The following is an 18,481-nucleotide window of genomic DNA, read 5'->3' on the forward strand; positions in this document are numbered from 1 at the left end:
CCTTAGGCCTTTTTAAAAGAGGGTCCAGGACCCTCAACCGAAACAACAGCATGAAAGAGGACATATGGCACCCTTTTGAACAATAGATTACAGGTAAGGCATTGATTTTAGAATATGAAAAGAAGGAATCAGGAGTCCCGATAACTTGTAAATAAATCCAAAGGCTTTATTGGTTAAAACAAAAAGTAGCAGCTCTTGTGTTACAGTGTATTTCAAAGCTGCAGCTGAGGGTAGTGGTCACAGCTGCTGACGCGTTTCGGCCTTGTCCGCCGTAGTCATAGCATGTTTAGTGACCACTGCTCTGAGTTTAAAAAGGCAAAGATTGCCTCCCATTGGGTAAAACAAAACACACCCTTTTAAAGCCGCAAAACATTGATATGTATTAAACAAAAATAGAAAACAAAAGCTCTTGCATATACACTAGTCTGACTACTTCTGATATGTGTTACTGAGGAACATATTAGAGATAGTTAAAGATAATTAAATTACTAAAAGAGGTTAAGAAGATTGTGTCAAGAGGAACACTGCTAAGTGGTCAGTGCTCTCCTTAATTAATTTTGTTTTAAATTACAGTATATGTATACTTTATAACTGACTCTGACCGAAATATTGTTACTAATGTATATGGGTTGCTATTTTGTCTGTTCTCAAAAGACAGGCTAGTATGTTTTTCACCTTAAAAATAGCTTGATTCAATGTATTAATATGTTTTTTATTTAATTCCATTGTTGGAAACTTGCCGATGGTTACATGTTGGATGTTGCATAAAAGTTGTTCACTATTCTTTCTAGTGTTAATGTGATGGACAAAGAACAGTTCATCAATGAGGCCAAAAGACAGTTGCTAGATGAGAAACAGTATTTCCAATTGAGGAAAGACCCCACAGATGAATTCAGATTTGAATTGGAACATCTGTTAGATGAAGGCAGGGAATTAGGATTATTTGATGATGATACCTTCAATTATCTACAAGTAAAATTTCCCATTAGGCCTACTTTCAATCACTTGCCCAAGGTACATAAACCTGGAGCAGAGGCTCAAGGCAGACCTATCATTAGTGGGATCGGCTCACTCACAGAAAGGCTCTCACAATGGCTGGATGCAATACTCCAACCTTTTGTGGAGAATCTACAGAGCCACCTAGTGGATACAAAACATCTGCTCAACCTTCTAGAAAATGAAGGTTGGAATGCAAACAATTTATGGTTAACCATAGATGTTAAATCGCTCTATTCTTCCATACCTCACAAACAAGGGATAAAAGCAGTTAGGCATTTCCTGGTAAGATCAGGCCAGTTTGAGGACGAACAAATTAGCTTTATATTACGGGTTACTAATTTTCTCTTAACCCACAATTACTTTAACTTCGATGGTATATTCTACCTCCAGAGATGTGGGACTGCTATGGGGGCCAAGTTTGCCCCCTCCTATGCCAACCTATACATGGGTTGGTGGGAGCAGTCCCACATCTATGGAGATAGAAACCAATACAGGCCAAATATCACCTTTTACAAAAGATTCATTGATGATCTTTTGGTGATCTGGCAGGGTGACACAACAGAAATTAATCAGTTTGTTGAAGGATTAAACAACAACACCCTAGGACTAGGCTTCACATTTTAATTTAACACCAAAAGCATCAATTACCTAGATGTAACATTGGTTGGGGTACCAGACAAAGGGAAAGGCAGTATAAAAACTAGTGTCTTTAGAAAACCCTCAGCAAAGAATACTATCTTGCACGCTAAAAGCAATCATCCTAATCGGATCTTCAAAGCAATAGCTAAGGGTCAGTTCGTTAGGACTTTCAGGAATTGTTCTACTAAATCTACCTATGAAACTCAAGCTAATGAACTGGTAGACAGATTAGTCTCTCGAGAATATCCCAAGTCTATGGTTACAGCCATAAAGAAGGAGGTGAGCAAAAGAGATAGAGCAACTATGTTAACACAAGACAATAGAACCAAACAAAAAGGGGAGATCCAAAAAGTCACTTTTTTAACAAAATACAGTGACCAATTTGGGGAAATTTGTGATATTGTCTCCAAACATCTCCCACTACTTTTGGCGGATGAGGGCCTTGTTGACACAGTAAAAAAGGGCTGTCGGTTTGCATTTAAAAGGGGCACTACCATAGGTAATAAGATAGCTCCCACACAACTCCGCAATACAAACATCAGAGAACAAAATACATGGTTAACTACAAGGGGAGTCTTCAGATGCCATTACTATGATTGCATAGCTTGTAAGCATCTTTTCCCCGGTAGTGAGTTCAGCAGTGCAAAAACAGGTGAACAATTTGCACATGACAGATGTTACAACTGTAGAGCCACTTATGTGGTTTATGTTTTGACGTGCTCCGAATGTAACCTACAATATGTAGGTATGACCACACGGGAGGTCAGATCAAGAATACGGGAACACGTCAATAACATAAAACAAGGCACACTTACAACACCACTAATAACACACTTCTGCCAACTGCATGACAAAAGTCCAAAAACTCTCAATTGGACCATTGCAAAACACATCCTACCCCCAAACAGGGGTGGAGATAGGTTGACCCTTTTGGCAAGAGAAGAAGTCTATTGGATTCTGAAATTAGACACAAGATGGCCCTCAGGACTCAATAGTGAATTTGATTTAATCAACTTTTGGAAATAAAATCGTTGAAAATTAAGTTAGAGTTAAACAGTGTGACCGATAGTGACAGCAGTGTCACTATTATTAGCATTGACATTAATATCCATTTTGGTTTTGATATTGATGTCAACATTGACAATCATCCACTATCACCACTGTTGGGGTTTTGTTCACTTGTACATACCCTTAGTGGGGTTTCCCACTTACCTTAAGGACATAAATTCATTAATAATCAGCCTTGATACTTCAACAAAATCAATAATTATGTGGAAAGACATTTATACTGTGGAAAGACATTTATACTGTAAGTTTGCTTAAGATCAATCAACAATACAGATCTATAATAATAGTAAAAAAATTAAGCTCTATATTTGATACAGCCATAGATCAAAGTCACTTAGCTAAATATAGGCTAGTGTGTAATATTTATCTTGAGTTTCAAAAGGTTCTCAAAATAAGTGTCATTTTCAAAATAAGTGTCATTACAATTGAAATTTGGTTATATTATGATATAGCTGCTCAAACACTAAATCATCTCTATACACACCCTATTAACACTAGAAAGAATAGTGAACAACTTTTATGCAACATCCAACATGTAACCATCGGCAAGTTTCCAACAATGGAATTAAATAAAAAACATATTAATACATTGAATCAAGCTATTTTTAAGGTGAAAAACATACTAGCCTGTCTTTTGAGAACAGACAAAATAGCAACCCATATACATTAGTAACAATATTTCGGTCAGAGTCAGTTATAAAGTATACATATAATTTAAAACAAAATTAATTAAGGAGAGCACTGACCACTTAGCAGTTTTCCTCTTGACACAATCTTCCTAACCTCTTTTAGTAATTTAATTATCTTTAACTATCTCTAATATGTTCCTCAGTAACACATATCAGAAGTAGTCAGACTAGTGTATATGCAAGAGCTTTTGTTTTCTATTTTTGTTTAATACATATCAATGTTTTGCGGCTTTAAAAGGGTGTGTTTTGTTTTACCCAATGGGAGGCAATCTTTGCCTTTTTAAACTCAGAGCAGTGGTCACTAAACATGCTATGACTACGGCGGACAAGGCCGAAACGCGTCAGCAGCTGTGACCACTACCCTCAGCTGCAGCTTTGAAATACACTGTAACACAAGAGCTGTTGCTTTTTGTTTTAACCAATAAAGCCTTTGGATTTATTTACAAGTTATCGGGACTCCTGATTCCTTCTTTTCATATTACTGCCAACCAGTGAGGAGTCGCCGATACTGCCCTCAAACCTGTACACCCTCAAGCCTGTACACCCGGGGCCACCACAGAGGAAACACGGAGCGTCAACAGGAAGGTGACGTCACACGCTCCGGACGGGCACACGCAAACCAACGGACCACAGACAGCGAGAAACTTGAGGAGGGGAGAAAGCGGCACGGCCGGATTCCTGCAGCAAGCGGTGATTTGACTCCCCCAGGACCGAGTTCCACAGCGCTGGTGAATGTGAGTGAGACCCTGAGCGGTTGAATTTAGAGTTTGCTAAGTGTGCACATCAACATAATTATCAGCCTCAGACTGAACTGTGAAGTGTGAGATTTGAATTGTGACATACCTGTGATGAAGTTACTCAGAGGCAATACATGCGGATAGGAGTAAAACAACTTTGCTTATTGATTTTAGAATCCCTGAGATAATTGTTATGAACAGGGAAATAGAAAAAAACATTGATTGGACACCCAGTACACTTCTTTATCCTTTTGCCTTTTTAAGTTTTTATAAGAGGGTCCAGGACCATCAACCAAAACACCAGCATGAAAGAGGACATATGGCATCCTTTCGAACAATTGATTACAGGTAAGGCATTGATTTTAGAATCCCTGAGATAATTGTTATGAACAGGGAAATAGAAAAAAACCTTGATTGGACACCCAGTACACTTCTTTATCCTTAGGCCTTTTTATAAGAGGGTCCCGGACCCTCAACAGAAACAACTGCAGGAAAGAGGACATATGGCATCCTTTTGAACAATAGATGACAGGTAAGGCATTGATTTTAGAAACCCAGAGATAATTTGTTGCAACTGTGAATTAAAAAAAACATTGATTGGACACCCAGTACACTTCTTTATCCTTTTGCCTTTTTAAGTTTTTAGAAGAGGGTCCAGGACCCTCAACCGAAACACCAGCAGGAAAGAGGACATATGGCATCCTTTTGAACAATAGATTACAGGTAAGGCATTGATTTTAGAATCCCTGAGATAATTTATATGAACCGGGAAATAAAAAAAACATTGATTGGACACCCAGTACACTTCTTTATCCTTAGGCCGTTTTATAAGAGGGTCCCGGACCCTCAACAGAAACAACTGCAGGGAAGAGGACATATGGCATCCTTTTGAGCAATAGATGACAGGTAAGGCATTGATTTTAGAAACCCAGAGATAATTTGTTGCAACCGTGAAATGGAACCAAAAAAATGATTGGTCAGTGGTCACCCAGTACACTTCTTTCTACTTCAGCCTTTTTATAAGAGGGTCCCGGACCCTCAACAAAAACAACAGCAGGGAGCTGGGCATAGGAGTACAAGGGAGTGGGACAATAATAATGTGAAGGGGAAGATTGAGGAGTTGTGGCATTTTGAATTTGTTATCGTGGGAAGTACTTGCAATGACCTTGCTCTGGTGAATCCATATCGCAAAGGTCTTTTTTAAGGCACTTTTTGTCTATTTTTTGAATTTCAGCATTTGGTAAATGAAGCGCGACTTAAGGCTGGTTATAACCGAACTTTCTTCTGGCTGTTTGAAAATGTTGTGGCTCTGGACAAACATGTGAAGAAGAGGGCCATCTGCCATATTCTGCACGCAACCCCTTTGATGATTGACGCTAAACATGTGTCACCTGCAAGCAGAGCTCGTTACTTCTGGCTAAATCTTCCTGGTATGGACAGGCCACTGTTTCCCACAGCAAGTCATAAGCTTGAACTACAAGATTGTCTTGAGTATGGTAGGAAATCAAAGTTTAGTAAAGTCTGTACTATCACCACAAAAACTGAACTTCTTGAAGCAAGGGAAATGCCAGCAGTTTCCTGTGCTTATGGATGACAAGGAGGACGTCCTGTGGTGCACAGAGATGGAGAGGATTTTTGGTTTCCCTGTACACTACACAGATGTCTCCAACATCACCCGAAACACAAGACAGCGACTCTTGGGAAGTTCCTGGAGTGTTCCGGTAGCCATCTCTTTGCGCCCCTAAAGGAATACTTTATCAGTGCTTAACCCCTTCACTTCTAAGCCTAACCGCCTTGATGAAGCAGATTTTATATTTTGTTATGCTGCTACTTATAGATCTAACCCATATTGTAAATCCTGCTACAGTTAGTAACTCAAGTTAAATTATATAAAAAAAATTTTTATTATTATTATGCTCAGCAGATTCAAAACATACCATTCTTGTATTCATATCACACGACATGTCAAAATGCTGCATGGAAAATGGCAGTGTGCAAAGTCATAATCTTAGTGAACCTATAAGTGCATTAAATGTTCTAAAATAAAAAAAAATACCGAAAAAAAAAAAAAATGAAAGAGGACATATGGCATCCTTTTGAACAATAGATGACAGGTAAGGCATTGATTTTAAAAACCCAGAGATAATTTGTTGCAACTGTGAAATAAAAAAAAACATTGATTGGACACCCAGTACACTTCTTTATCCTTTTGCCTTTTTAAGTTTTTAGAAGAGGGTCCAGGATCCTCAACCGAAACACCAGCAGGAAAGAGGACATATGGCATCCTTTTGAACAATTGATTACAGGTAAGGCATTGATTTTAGAATCCCTGAGATAATTTATATGAACCGGGAAATAGAAAAAAACATTGATTGGACACCCAGTACACTTCTTTATCCTTAGGCCTTTTTAAAAGAGGGTCCAGGACCCTCAACCGAAACAACAGCATGAAAGAGGACATATGGCATCCTTTTGAACAATAGATTACAGGTAAGGCATTGATTTTAGAATCCCTGAGATAATTTATATGAACCGGGAAATAGAAAAAAACATTGATTGGACACCCAGTACACTTCTTTATCCTTAGGCCTTTTTATAAGAGGGTCCCGGACCCTCAACAGAAACAACTGCAGGGAAGAGGACATATGGCATCCTTTTGAACAATAGATGACCGGTAAGGCATTGATTTTAGAAACCCAGAGATAATTTGTTGCAACCGTGAAATGGAACCAAAAAAATGATTGCTCAGTGGTCACCCAGTACACTTCTTTCTACTTCAGCCTTTTTATAAGAGGGTCCCGGACCCTCAACAAAAGCAACAGCAGGGAGCTGGGCATAGGAGTACAAGGGAGTGGGACAATAATAATGTGAAGGGGAAGATTGAGGAGTTGTGGCATTTTGAATTTGTTATCGTGGGAAGTACTTGCAATGACCTTGATCTGGTGAATCCATATCACAAAGGTCTTTTTTAAGGCACTTTTTGTCTATTTTTCTAATTTCAGCATTTGGTAAATGAAGCGTGACTTAAGGCTGGTGATAACCAACCTTTCTTCTGGCTGTTTGAAAATGTTGTGGCTCTGGACAAACATGTGAAGAAGAGGGCCATCTGCCATATTCTGCACGCAACCCCTTTGATGATTGACGCTAAACATGTGTCACCTGCAAGCAGAGCTCGTTACTTCTGGCTAAATCTTCCTGGTATGGACAGGCCACTGTTTCCCACAGCAAGTCATAAGCTTGAACTACAAGATTGTCTTGATTATGGTAGGAAATCAAAGTTTAGTAAAGTCTGTACTATCACCACAAAAACTGAACTTCTTGAAGCAAGGGAAATGCCAGCAGTTTCCTGTGCTTATGGATGACAAGGAGGACGTCCTGTGGTGCACAGAGATGGAGAGGATTTTTGGTTTCCCTGTACACTACACAGATGTCTCCAACATCACCCGAAACACAAGACAGCGACTCTTGGGAAGTTCCTGGAGTGTTCCGGTAGCCATCTCTTTGCGCCCCTAAAGGAATACTTTATCAGTGTTTAACTCCTTCACTTCTAAGCCTAACCGCCTTGATGAAGCAGATTTTATATTTTTTATGCTGCTACTTATAGATCTAACCCCTATTGTAAATCATGCTACAGTTAGTAACTCAAGTTAAATTATATTAATTTTTTTTATTATTATTATGCTCAGCAGATTCAAAACATACCATTCTTGTATTCATATCACACGACATGTCAAAATGCTGCATGGAAAATGGCAGTGTGCAAAGTCATAATCTTAGTGAACCTATAAGTGCATTAAATGTTCTAAAATAAACAAAAATACAGAAAGAAAAAAAATGAAAGAGGACATATGGCATCCTTTTGAACAATAGATTACAGGAAAGGCATTGATTTTAGAAAACCAGAGATAATTTGTTGCAACCGGGAAATAGAAAAAAACATTGATTGGACACCCAGTACACTTCTTTATCCTTAGGCCTTTTACACTTCTTTATCCTTCGGCCTTTTTATAAGAGGGTCCAGGACCCTCAACAAAAACAGCAGCAGGAAAGCAGGAAAGAGGACATATGGCATCCTTTTGAACAATAGAGTACAGGTAAAGCATTGATTTTAGAAACCCGGAGATAATTTTTAGGAAACGTGAAATAGAAAAAAACATTGGACAGGACACCCAGTACACTTCTTTCTCCTTCTGCCTTTTTATAAGAGGGTACAGGACCCTCAACAGAAACAACAGCAGGAAAGAGGACATATGGCATCCTTTTGAACAATAGATTACAGGTAAGGCATTGATTATCGAATCCCTGAGATAATTTTTATGAACAGGGAAATAAAAAAAAACATTGATTGGACACCCAGTACACTGCTTTACCCTTAGGCCTTTTTAGAAGAGGGTCCAGGACCCTTAACCGAATCAACAGCATGAAAGAGGACATATGGCATCATTTTGAACAATAGATTACAGGTAAGGCATTGATTTTAGAAACCCAGAGATAATTGTTAGGAAACGTGAAATATAAAAAAACATTGATTGGACAGGACACCCAGTACACTTCTTTCTCCTTAGGCCTTTTTATAAGAGGGTCCAGGACCCTCATATGAAACAACAGCAGGAAAGAGGACAGATGGCATCCTTTTGAACAATAGAGTACAGGTACAGCATTGATTTTAGAAACCCAGAGATAATTTTTGGCAACTGGGAAATAGAAAAAAAACATTGATTGGATACCCAGTACACTTATTTCTCCTTAGGCCTTTTTATAAGAGGGTCCAGGACCCTCATATGAAACAACAGCAGGAAAGAGGACAGATGGCATCCTTTTGAACAATAGAGTACAGGTAAAGCATTGATTTTAGAAACCCGGAGATAATTTGTTGCAACCGGGAATTTGAATTAAAAAAATGATTGGATGGAAACCCAGTACACTTCTTTCTCCTTAGGCCTTTTTATAAGAGGTTCCAGGACCCTCAAACAAAATACCAGCAGGAAAGAGGACACATGGCATCCTTTTGAACAATAGAGCACAGTTAAAGCATTGATTTTAGAAACCCGGAGATAATTTGTTGCAACCGGGAATTTGAATTAAAAAAATGATTGGATGGAAACCCAGTACACTTCTTTCTCCTTAGGCCTTTTTATAAGAGGTTCCAGGACCCTCAAACAAAACACCAGCAGGAAAGAGGACATATGGCATCCTTTTGAACAATAGAGTACAGGTAAGGCATTGATTTTAGAAACCCAGAGATAATTTTTGGCAACTGGGAAATATAAAAAAACATTGATTGGACACCCAGTACACTTCTTTCTCCTTAGGCCTTTTTATAAGAGGGCCCAGGACCCTCAAACAAAACACCAGCAGGAAAGAGGACATATGGCATCCTTTTGAACAATAGAGTACAGTTAAAGCATTGATTTTAGAAACCCGGAGATAATTTGTTGCAACCGGGAATTTGAATAAAAAAAATGATTGGATGGACACTCAGTACACTTCTTTCTCCTTAGGCCTTTTTATAAGAGGGTCCAGGACCCTCAAACAAAACACCAGCAGGAAAGAGGACATATGGCATCCTTTTGAACAATAGAGTACAGGTAAGGCATTGATTTTAGAAACCCAGAGATAATTTTTGGCAACTGGGAAATATAAAAAAACATTGATTGGACACCCAGTACACTTCTTTCTCCTTAGGCCTTTTTATAAGAGGGTCCAGGACCCTCAAACAAAACACCAGCAGGAAAGAGGACATATGGCATCCTTTTGAACAATAGAGTACAGTTAAAGCATTGATTTTAGAAACCCGGAGATAATTTGTTGCAACCGGGAATTTGAATAAAAAAAATGATTGGATGGACACACAGTACACTTCTTTCTCCTTAGGCCTTTTTATAAGAGGATCCAGGACCCTCAAACAAAACACCAGCAGGAAAGAGGACATATGGCATCCTTTTGAACAATAGAGTACAGGTAAGGCATTGATTTTAGAAACCCAGAGATAATTTTTGGCAACTGGGAAATATAAAAAAACATTGATTGGACACCCAGTACACTTCTTTCTCCTTAGGCCTTTTTATAAGAGGGTCCAGGACCCTCAAACAAAACACCAGCAGGAAAGAGGACATATGGCATCCTTTTGAACAATAGAGTACAGTTAAAGCATTGATTTTAGAAACCCGGAGATAATTTGTTGCAACCGGGAATTTGAATCAAAAAAATTAATTGGATGGACACCCAGTACACTTCTTTCTCCTTAGGCCTTTTTATAAGAGGGTCCAGGATCCTCAAACAAAACACCAGCAGGAAAGAGGACATATGGCATCCTTTTGAACAATAGAGTACAGGTACAGCATTGATTTTAGAAACCCAGAGATAATTTTTGGCAACTGGGAAATAGAAAAAAACATTGATTGGACACCCAGTACACTTCTTTCTCCTTAGGCCTTTTTATAACAGGGTCCAGGACCCTCAACAGAAACAACAGCAGGAAAGAGGACATATGGCATCCTTTTGAACAATAGAGTACAGGTAAAGCATTGATTTTAGAAACCCGGAGATAATTTGTTGCAACCGGGAAATTGAACCAAAAAAATGATTGGACACCCAGGACACTTCTTTCTACTTCAGCCTTTTTATAAGAGAGTCCAGGACCCTCATATGAAACAACAGCAGTAAAGACGACATATGGCATCCTTTTGAACAATAGAGTACAGGTACGGCATTGATTTTAGAAACCCAGAGATAATTTTTTGAAAACGTGAAATTGCCCAAAAAACCATGCTTGGACACCCACTACAGGTCGTTCTCCTTCGGCATTTTTATGAGAGGGTCCAGCACCCTCAACAGAAACAACTGCAGGAAACACCACATATGCCATCCTTTTGCACAATCGAGTACAGGTATGGCATCCATTTTAGAAACCCGGAGATAATTGAGAGGAACCGGGAACATTTTTCAAAAAATGTGCTTGGGCACCCATTACAGGTCGTTCTCCTTCAGCCTTTTTATACCATGGGCCCCGACCCGCAACAGGCACAACAGCATGAAACACCACATATGCCACCCTTTTGCACAATAGAGTACAGGTATGGCATAGATGAAACCCGGAGAAAATTTAGAGCAACCAAGAGACGGATAAAGATGCTTGGTCGGTCCTCCTACTTCACATTTGGGGCACTGCGCGTGCAATTTAATGGTCCACCAGATATGAGTGGTGTGTTAAGTTGTACTATTCTTAACAGTTTAATCACTGTTATGTGCCTTATTTTTTGATTTGAGTTTTGTACCCACAGAGCAGCAGCAGAGACCAGAAAAATTAGGAATGTACAAATGACTGAAAAATGTGGGTATTGTTGTAGCAACTGCTGTAGCAGCGGCCAGAAAAATTGATGTTTGTAAAACATTTAGAAAGTGCCCTAAAAGATTGTGGCTTGAACACTAGTTGTTGGCGGATAAGTCAAGCAAGTCATCCAGCTTTATAAGAAAAAAAAAAGGCCAGCCTGTGTACCAGTTGTAGCCCAAGCCAGCTCATCTCATCATCAGGCCTTTTTTACTCAAATGTATCGCCCATTGTCATTCCCCTCGGGATCCATCCCTCATTCATTTTTATAAAAGTGAGATAGTCAAGGCTTTTTTTACCTAGGCAACTTCTCTTCTCAGTGACAAAACCTCCTGCTGCACTGAAGGTCCTTTCGGACAGGACACTTGAAGCGGGGCAGGCCAGAAGTTCCATTGCAAATTGGGATAGCTCAGGCCAAAAGTCAAGCCTGCACACCCAGTAGTCAAGGGGTCCATCGCTCCTGAGAGTGTCGAGATCCGCAGTTAAAGCTAGGTAGTCTGCTACCTGTCGGTTGAGTCTTTCTCTGAGGCTGGATCCCGAAAGGCTCTGGGGATGCATGGGAGTTAAAAAGGTACGCATGTCCTCCATCAACAAGACGTCAGGAAAGCGTCCTGTCCTTGCCGCCGTGGTCGTGGGAGGAGGAGGATTAATTTCATCTCTTCCCCTGTTACATTCCCGTTGTGCTGTGACATCACCCTTATACGCTGTGTAAAGCATATTTTTAAATTTATTCTTAAAATGCTCCATCCTTTCCGACTTGCAGGAATTTGGTAACATTTCAGGCACTTTATGCTTATACCGGGGGTCGAGGAGCGTGGACACCCAGTACAGGTCGTTCTCCTTCAGCTTTTTTATATGAGGGTCCCTCAACAGGCACGACAGTATGAAAGAACCCATTTGAACAAGGTTGGATGCCGAGCTAATCATGTCCCGTTCCTTGTCCTCACTGATCTCACTGAGGGTATCTTCTTCCCCCCCAGCCACGTACAACACCACGGGTACCAGAGAGGTGACAACAACAAGCACAGTGGGATGCCTGTTGTGCTCTGTCTTCCTCCTCCTCCTCAAAGCCACATTCCTCCTCTGACTCCTCTTCCTCACAATCCTCTTCCTGCATTGCCGCAGGTCCAGCAAGCGATGCTGATAAGGCTGTTTGTGGGGGTGATGGACACCACAACTCTTCCTCTTCACGCTCATCTACGGCCTGATCCAGCACTCTTCGCAGGGCACGTTCCAGGAAGAAAACAAATGGTATGATGTCGCTGATGGTGCCTTCGGTGCGACTGACAAGGTTTGTCACCTCCTCAAAAGGACGCATGAGCCTACAATCATTGCGCATGAGCGTCCAGTAATTTGGCAAAAATATCCCCAGCTCCCCAGAGGCTGTCCTAGCACCCCGGTCATACAAATACTCATTAACAGCTTTTTCTTGTTGGAGCAGGCGGTCAAACATTAGGAGTGTTGAATTCCACCGTGTCGGGCTATCGCAAATCAAGCGCCTCACTGGCAGGTTGTTTCGACGCTGGATATCGGACAAGTGCGCCATGGCCGTGTAGGAACGCCTGAAATGGCCACACACCTTCCTGGCCTGCTTCAGGACGTCCTGTAAGCCTGGGTACTTATGGACAAATCGTTGTACAATTAGATTACACACATGAGCCATGCACGGCACATGTGTCAACTTGCCCAATTTCAATGCCGCCACCAAATTACTTCCATTGTCAGAAACAACCTTGCCAATCTCCAGTTGGTGCGGAGTCAGTCACTGATCCACCTGTGTGTTCAGGGCGGTCAGGAGTGCTGGTGCGGTGTGACTCTCCGCTTTCAGGCAAGTCAACCCCAAGACGGCGTGACACTGCCGTACCCGGGATGTAGCATAGTACCTGGGGAGCTGGGGGGGGTGCCATTGATGTGGAGCAAGACGCAGAAGCAGAAGAGGACTCAGCCGAGGAAGAGGTTATGGAAGAGGATGGAGTAGGAGGAGTAGAGGAGGTAGCAGCAGGCCTGCCTGCAAGTCGTGGCGGTGTCACCAACTCTTCTGCAGAGCCACGCATTCCATGCTTGTCAGACGTCAGCAGGTTTACCCAATGCGCAGTGTAGGTGATATACCTGCCCTGACCATGCTTTGCAGACCAGCTATCCGTGGTCATATGGACCCTTGCCCCAACGCTGTGTGCCAGACATGCCATAACTTCCTTTCGAACAACAGAGTACAGGTTTGGGATTGCCTTTTGTGAAAAGAAATTTCTGCCAGGTACCTTCCACTGCGGTGTCCCAATAGATACAAATTTTTTGAAAGCATCAGACTCCACCAGCTTGTATGGTAAAAGCTGGCGGGCTAAGAGTTCAGACAAGCCAGCTGTCAGACGCCGGGCAAGGGGGTGACTTTGAGAAATTGGCTTCTTACGCTCAAACATGTCCTTGACAGACAGCTGACTGTGGGCAGATGACCAGGAACTGCTACGTAAGAGAGACTCAGTGGAGGATCTTTGAGAGGGGGCAAGGAGGACAGCAGTGGTTGACGTGGCTGAAGATGCTGGAGCAGGAGGAGGAGGGCGGCTTTCAGTTTGTGTGCTGCTTCTATTCATGTGTTCTTCCCATCGGCGTTTGTGATGGGAGACCATGTGCCTTCGCAAAGCAGTTGTACCTAGGTGGCTGTTGGACTTCCCACGACTCAGTTTCTTTTGGCACAGGTTGCAAATGGCATCGCTGTTGTCCGAGGCAGACACACACAAAAAATGCCACACTGCTGAGCTCTGCGATGACGGCATTCTGGTGGTGGCAACAGCATGCGTTGATGGGCGTCGGCGTGCTGTCTGGCTGACCCCGGGTGCCGATGCATGCTGTCTGACTGTGCCACTAGCTCCTTGAGACGACCTCCCCATGCTTCCAACTCGTCTCCTCCTCCTCCTCTCTGTCTCCCCATCTGAACTTTCTCCCTCTTCTTCTTCTCTTCTAGCAGGCACCCACGTGACATCCACCGACACATCATCATCAACCGCTTCACTTGTATCTGACACATCAAGAAAGGAAGCAGCAGCGGGTACAACATCATCATCATCACACCGTACCTCCATGTCGGTAATGCTGCCTGACTGAGACATATCACTGTTATCTACATCCTCTGTCAATGATGGTTGCGCATCACTCATTTCTTCCAACTGATGTGTCAATAACTCCTGTGACAGATCAAGTGAAGCGGCTGTGGTGCTAGTGTTGGTGGTGGCGACAGGCAGGCGAGTGGCACTGGTCACTTGAGACCTGCCCAAAGCACAGCTGGATGTAGATGGTGCGTCAAGGTTAGGAGGACTAGGAGCGGAAGCTGTAGAAGATTGGGTGTCCTGTGTTAGCCATTCAACTAGGTCCTCCTCAGAACTTTTCACGTCCCCCCTGGCACCCGGCGTCTGAACAATGTGCATATTTGTAGGGTCTAAAGGAATCACAGCACCACGACCACGACCACGGAACCTGCGGGGTGGCCTGCCTCTGCCTGTCATTTTTTTTTTAAATGGACACTAACAATACTATTACACAAATAATGAGTGGTGGCACTGTGCAAGTGGGCACAGTATACGCTGTGAGACTGACAACAACAAAAAAGACAGATGTTTTAAAAATCACAAATTGTTAATTTTTTTAAATATTAGAAGTACTGTGACAACAAATATGATTGTTGGCAATAGTTAGCAAATGAGCCTGTCTGGCACACATGCTGGGAGAAAGGAAACTGCAATTCAATGGCACTAGGAGACTGAAGATTCACAGTCAAAACAGTTATGATTAACAAAAATTTCAATACTGTTACAAGAAATATGATTGGTGGCACTAATTGGCTAGTTGGGCCTGGCACACAGGCAGGCAGGAGGAAAATGCAATTCAAGGGCACTAGTAGACTGCAGATTGACAGTCAAAACAGTGATGATTGACAATTTTTTCAATACTGTTAAAAGAAATATGATTGCTGGCACTAATTGGCTAGTTGGGCCTGGCACACAGGCTGGCAGGCAGGAGGAAAGTGCAATTCAATGGCACGAGCAAACTGAGTATTCAGAACAACAATCAAAAATTTTTTGATTTTAATTATTAACAATACTGTGACAAAAAATATGATTGTTGTAAATAGTTGGCAAGTCGGCCTGGCACACAGGCTGGCAGGCAGGAGGAAAGTGCAATTCAATGGCACGAGCAAACTGAGGATTCAGAATAACAATCCAATTTTTTTTAATTTTAATTATTAACAATACTGTGACAACTAATACGATTGGTTTAACTAGTTGGCAAGCCGGCCTGGCACACAGGCTGGCAGGCAGGAGGAAAATGCAATTCAAGGACACTACTAGAATGCAGATTGACAGTCAAAACAGTGATGATTGACAATTTTTGCAATACTGTTAAAAGAAATATGATTGCTGGCACTAATTGGCTAGTTGGGCCTGGCACACAGGCTGGCAGGCAGGAGGAAAGTGCAATTCAATGGCACGAGCAAACTGAGGATTCAGAACAACAATCAAATTTTTTTTAATTAGTAACAATACTGTGACAACAATTATGATTGGAGTAAATAGTTGGCAAGACGGCCTGGCACACAGGCTGGCAGGCAGGAGGAAAGTGCAATTCAATGGCACGAGCAAACTGAGGATTCAGAATAACAATTCAATTTTTTTTAATTTTAATTATTAACAATACTGTGACAACAAATTGGTGTAACTAGTTGGCAAGTCGGCCTGGCACACAGGCTGGCAGGCAGGAGGAAAATGCAATTCAAGGACACTAGTAGACTGAATATTGACAACCAAAACAGTGATGATTGACAATTTTTGCAATACTGTTAAAATAAATATGATTGCTAGGAATAATTGGCTAGGTGGGCCTGGAACACAGGCTGGCAGGCAGGAGGAAAGTGCAATTCAATGGCACGAACAAACTGAGGATTCAGAACAACAATTAAAAAAATTTTAAATTTTAATTATTAAGAATACTGTGACAACAAAAATGATTGGTGTAAATAGTTGGAAAGTCGGCCTGGCACACAGGCTGCCAGGCAGGAGGAAAGTGCAATTCAATGGCACGAGCAAACTGAGGATTCAGAACAACAATCAAACATTTTTTATTTTAATTATTAACAATACTGTGACAACAAATATGATTGGTGTAAATAGTTGGCAAGTCGGCCCGGCACACAGGCTGGCAGGCAGGAGGAAAGTGCAATTCAATGGCACAAGCAAACTGAGGATTCAGAACAACAATCAAAATTTTTTTAATTTTAATTAATAACAATACTGTGACAACAAATATGATTGCTGGCACTAATTGGCTAGTTGGGCCTGGCACACAGGCTGGCAGGCAGGAGGAAAGTGCAATTCAATGGCACGAGAAAACTGAGGATTCAGAACAACAATCAAAATTTTTTTAATTTTAATTAGTAACAATACTGTGACAACAATTATGATTGGTGTAAATAGTTGGCAAGACGGCCTGGCACACAGGCTGGCAGGCATGAGGAAAGTGCAATTCAATGGCACGAGCAAACTGAGGATTCAGAACAACAATCAAACATTTTTTATTTTAATTATTAACAATACTGTGACAACAAATATGATTGGTGTAAATAGTTGGCAAGTCGGCCCGGCACACAGGCTCGCAGGCAGGAGGAAAGTGCAATTCAATGGCACAAGCAAACTGAGGATTCAGAACAACAATCAAAATTTTTTTAATTTTAATTAATAACAATACTGTGACAACAAATATGATTGCTGGCACTAATTGGCTAGTTGGGCCTGGCACACAGGCTGGCAGGCAGGAGGAAAGTGCAATTCAATGGCACGAGAAAACTGAGGATTCAGAACAACAATCAAAAAATTTTTAATTTTAATTAGTAACAATACTGTGACAACAATTATGATTGGTGTAAATAGTTGGCAAGACGGCCTGGCACACAGGCTGGCAGGCAGGAGGAAAGTGCAATTCAATGGCACGAGCAAACTGAGGATTCAGAATAACAATCACATTTTTTTTTATTATAATTATTAACAATACTGTGACAACAAATATGATTGGTGTAACTAGTTGGCAAGTCAGCCTGGCACACAGGCTGGCAGGCAGGAGGAAAATGCAATTCGAGGACACTAGTAGACTGCAGATTGACAGTCAAAACAGTGATGATTGACAATTTTTGCAATACTGTTAAAATAAATATGATTGCTGGCACTAATTGGCTAGTTGGGCCTGACACACAGGCTGGCAGGCAGGAGGAAAGTGCAATTCAATGGCACGAGAAAACTGAGGATTCAGAATAACAAGCAAAAATTTTTAAATTTTAATTATTAACAATACTGTGACAACAAATATGATTGGTGTAAATAGTTGGCAAGACGGCCTGGCACACAGGCTGGCAGGCAGGAGGAAAGTGCAATTCAATGGCACGAGCAAACTAAGGATTCAGAATAACAATCCAAAATTTTTTATTTTTAATTATTAACAATACTGTGACAACAAATATGATTGGTGTAACTAGTTGGCAAATCGACCTGGCACACAGGCTGGCAGGCAGGAGGAAAATGCAATTCAAGGGCACTAGGAGACTGCAGATTCACAGTCAAAACAGTGATGATTTACAATTATTTCAAGACTGTTAAAAGAAATATGATTGCTAGCACTACTTGACTAGTTGGGCCTGGCACACAGGCTGCCAGGCTGGAGGAAAGTGCGATTCAATGGCACGAGAAAACTGAGGATTCAGAATAACAATCAAATATTTTTTTATTTTAAACAATAACAATACTGTGACAACAAATATGATTGGTGTAACTAGTTGGCAAGTCGGCCTGGCACACAGGCTGGCAGGCAGGAGGGAACTGCAATTCAATGGCACTACTAGACTACAGATTCACAGTCAAAAAAGTGATTTACAATTTTTTCAATACTGTTTAAACAACTATAATTGGTGGCACTAATTGGCTAGTTGGGACTGGCACACAGGCTGCCAGGCAGGAGGAAACTGCAATTTAATGGCACTAGGA

At 41.4% G+C, this 18,481-nt stretch overlaps 1 protein-coding gene across 1 annotated transcript in view; it reads left to right on the top strand.

Annotated features, from left to right (window-relative positions):
- The first annotated feature begins 801 nt into the window (after positions 1-801).
- Positions 802-18,481, top strand: part of FBXO22 (F-box protein 22) — a 126,718-nt gene continuing 109,038 nt past the window's right edge. Inside the window, exon 1 of the mRNA XM_053719294.1 lies at positions 802-1,281. Coding sequence (XP_053575269.1) covers positions 802-1,281 — 480 coding nt within the window. The remainder of the gene's footprint in view (positions 1,282-18,481) is intronic.

Source organism: Bombina bombina, chromosome 6, assembly GCF_027579735.1.
Source record: "Bombina bombina isolate aBomBom1 chromosome 6, aBomBom1.pri, whole genome shotgun sequence".
In the NCBI taxonomy this organism is placed as follows: Eukaryota; Metazoa; Chordata; class Amphibia; order Anura; family Bombinatoridae; genus Bombina; species Bombina bombina.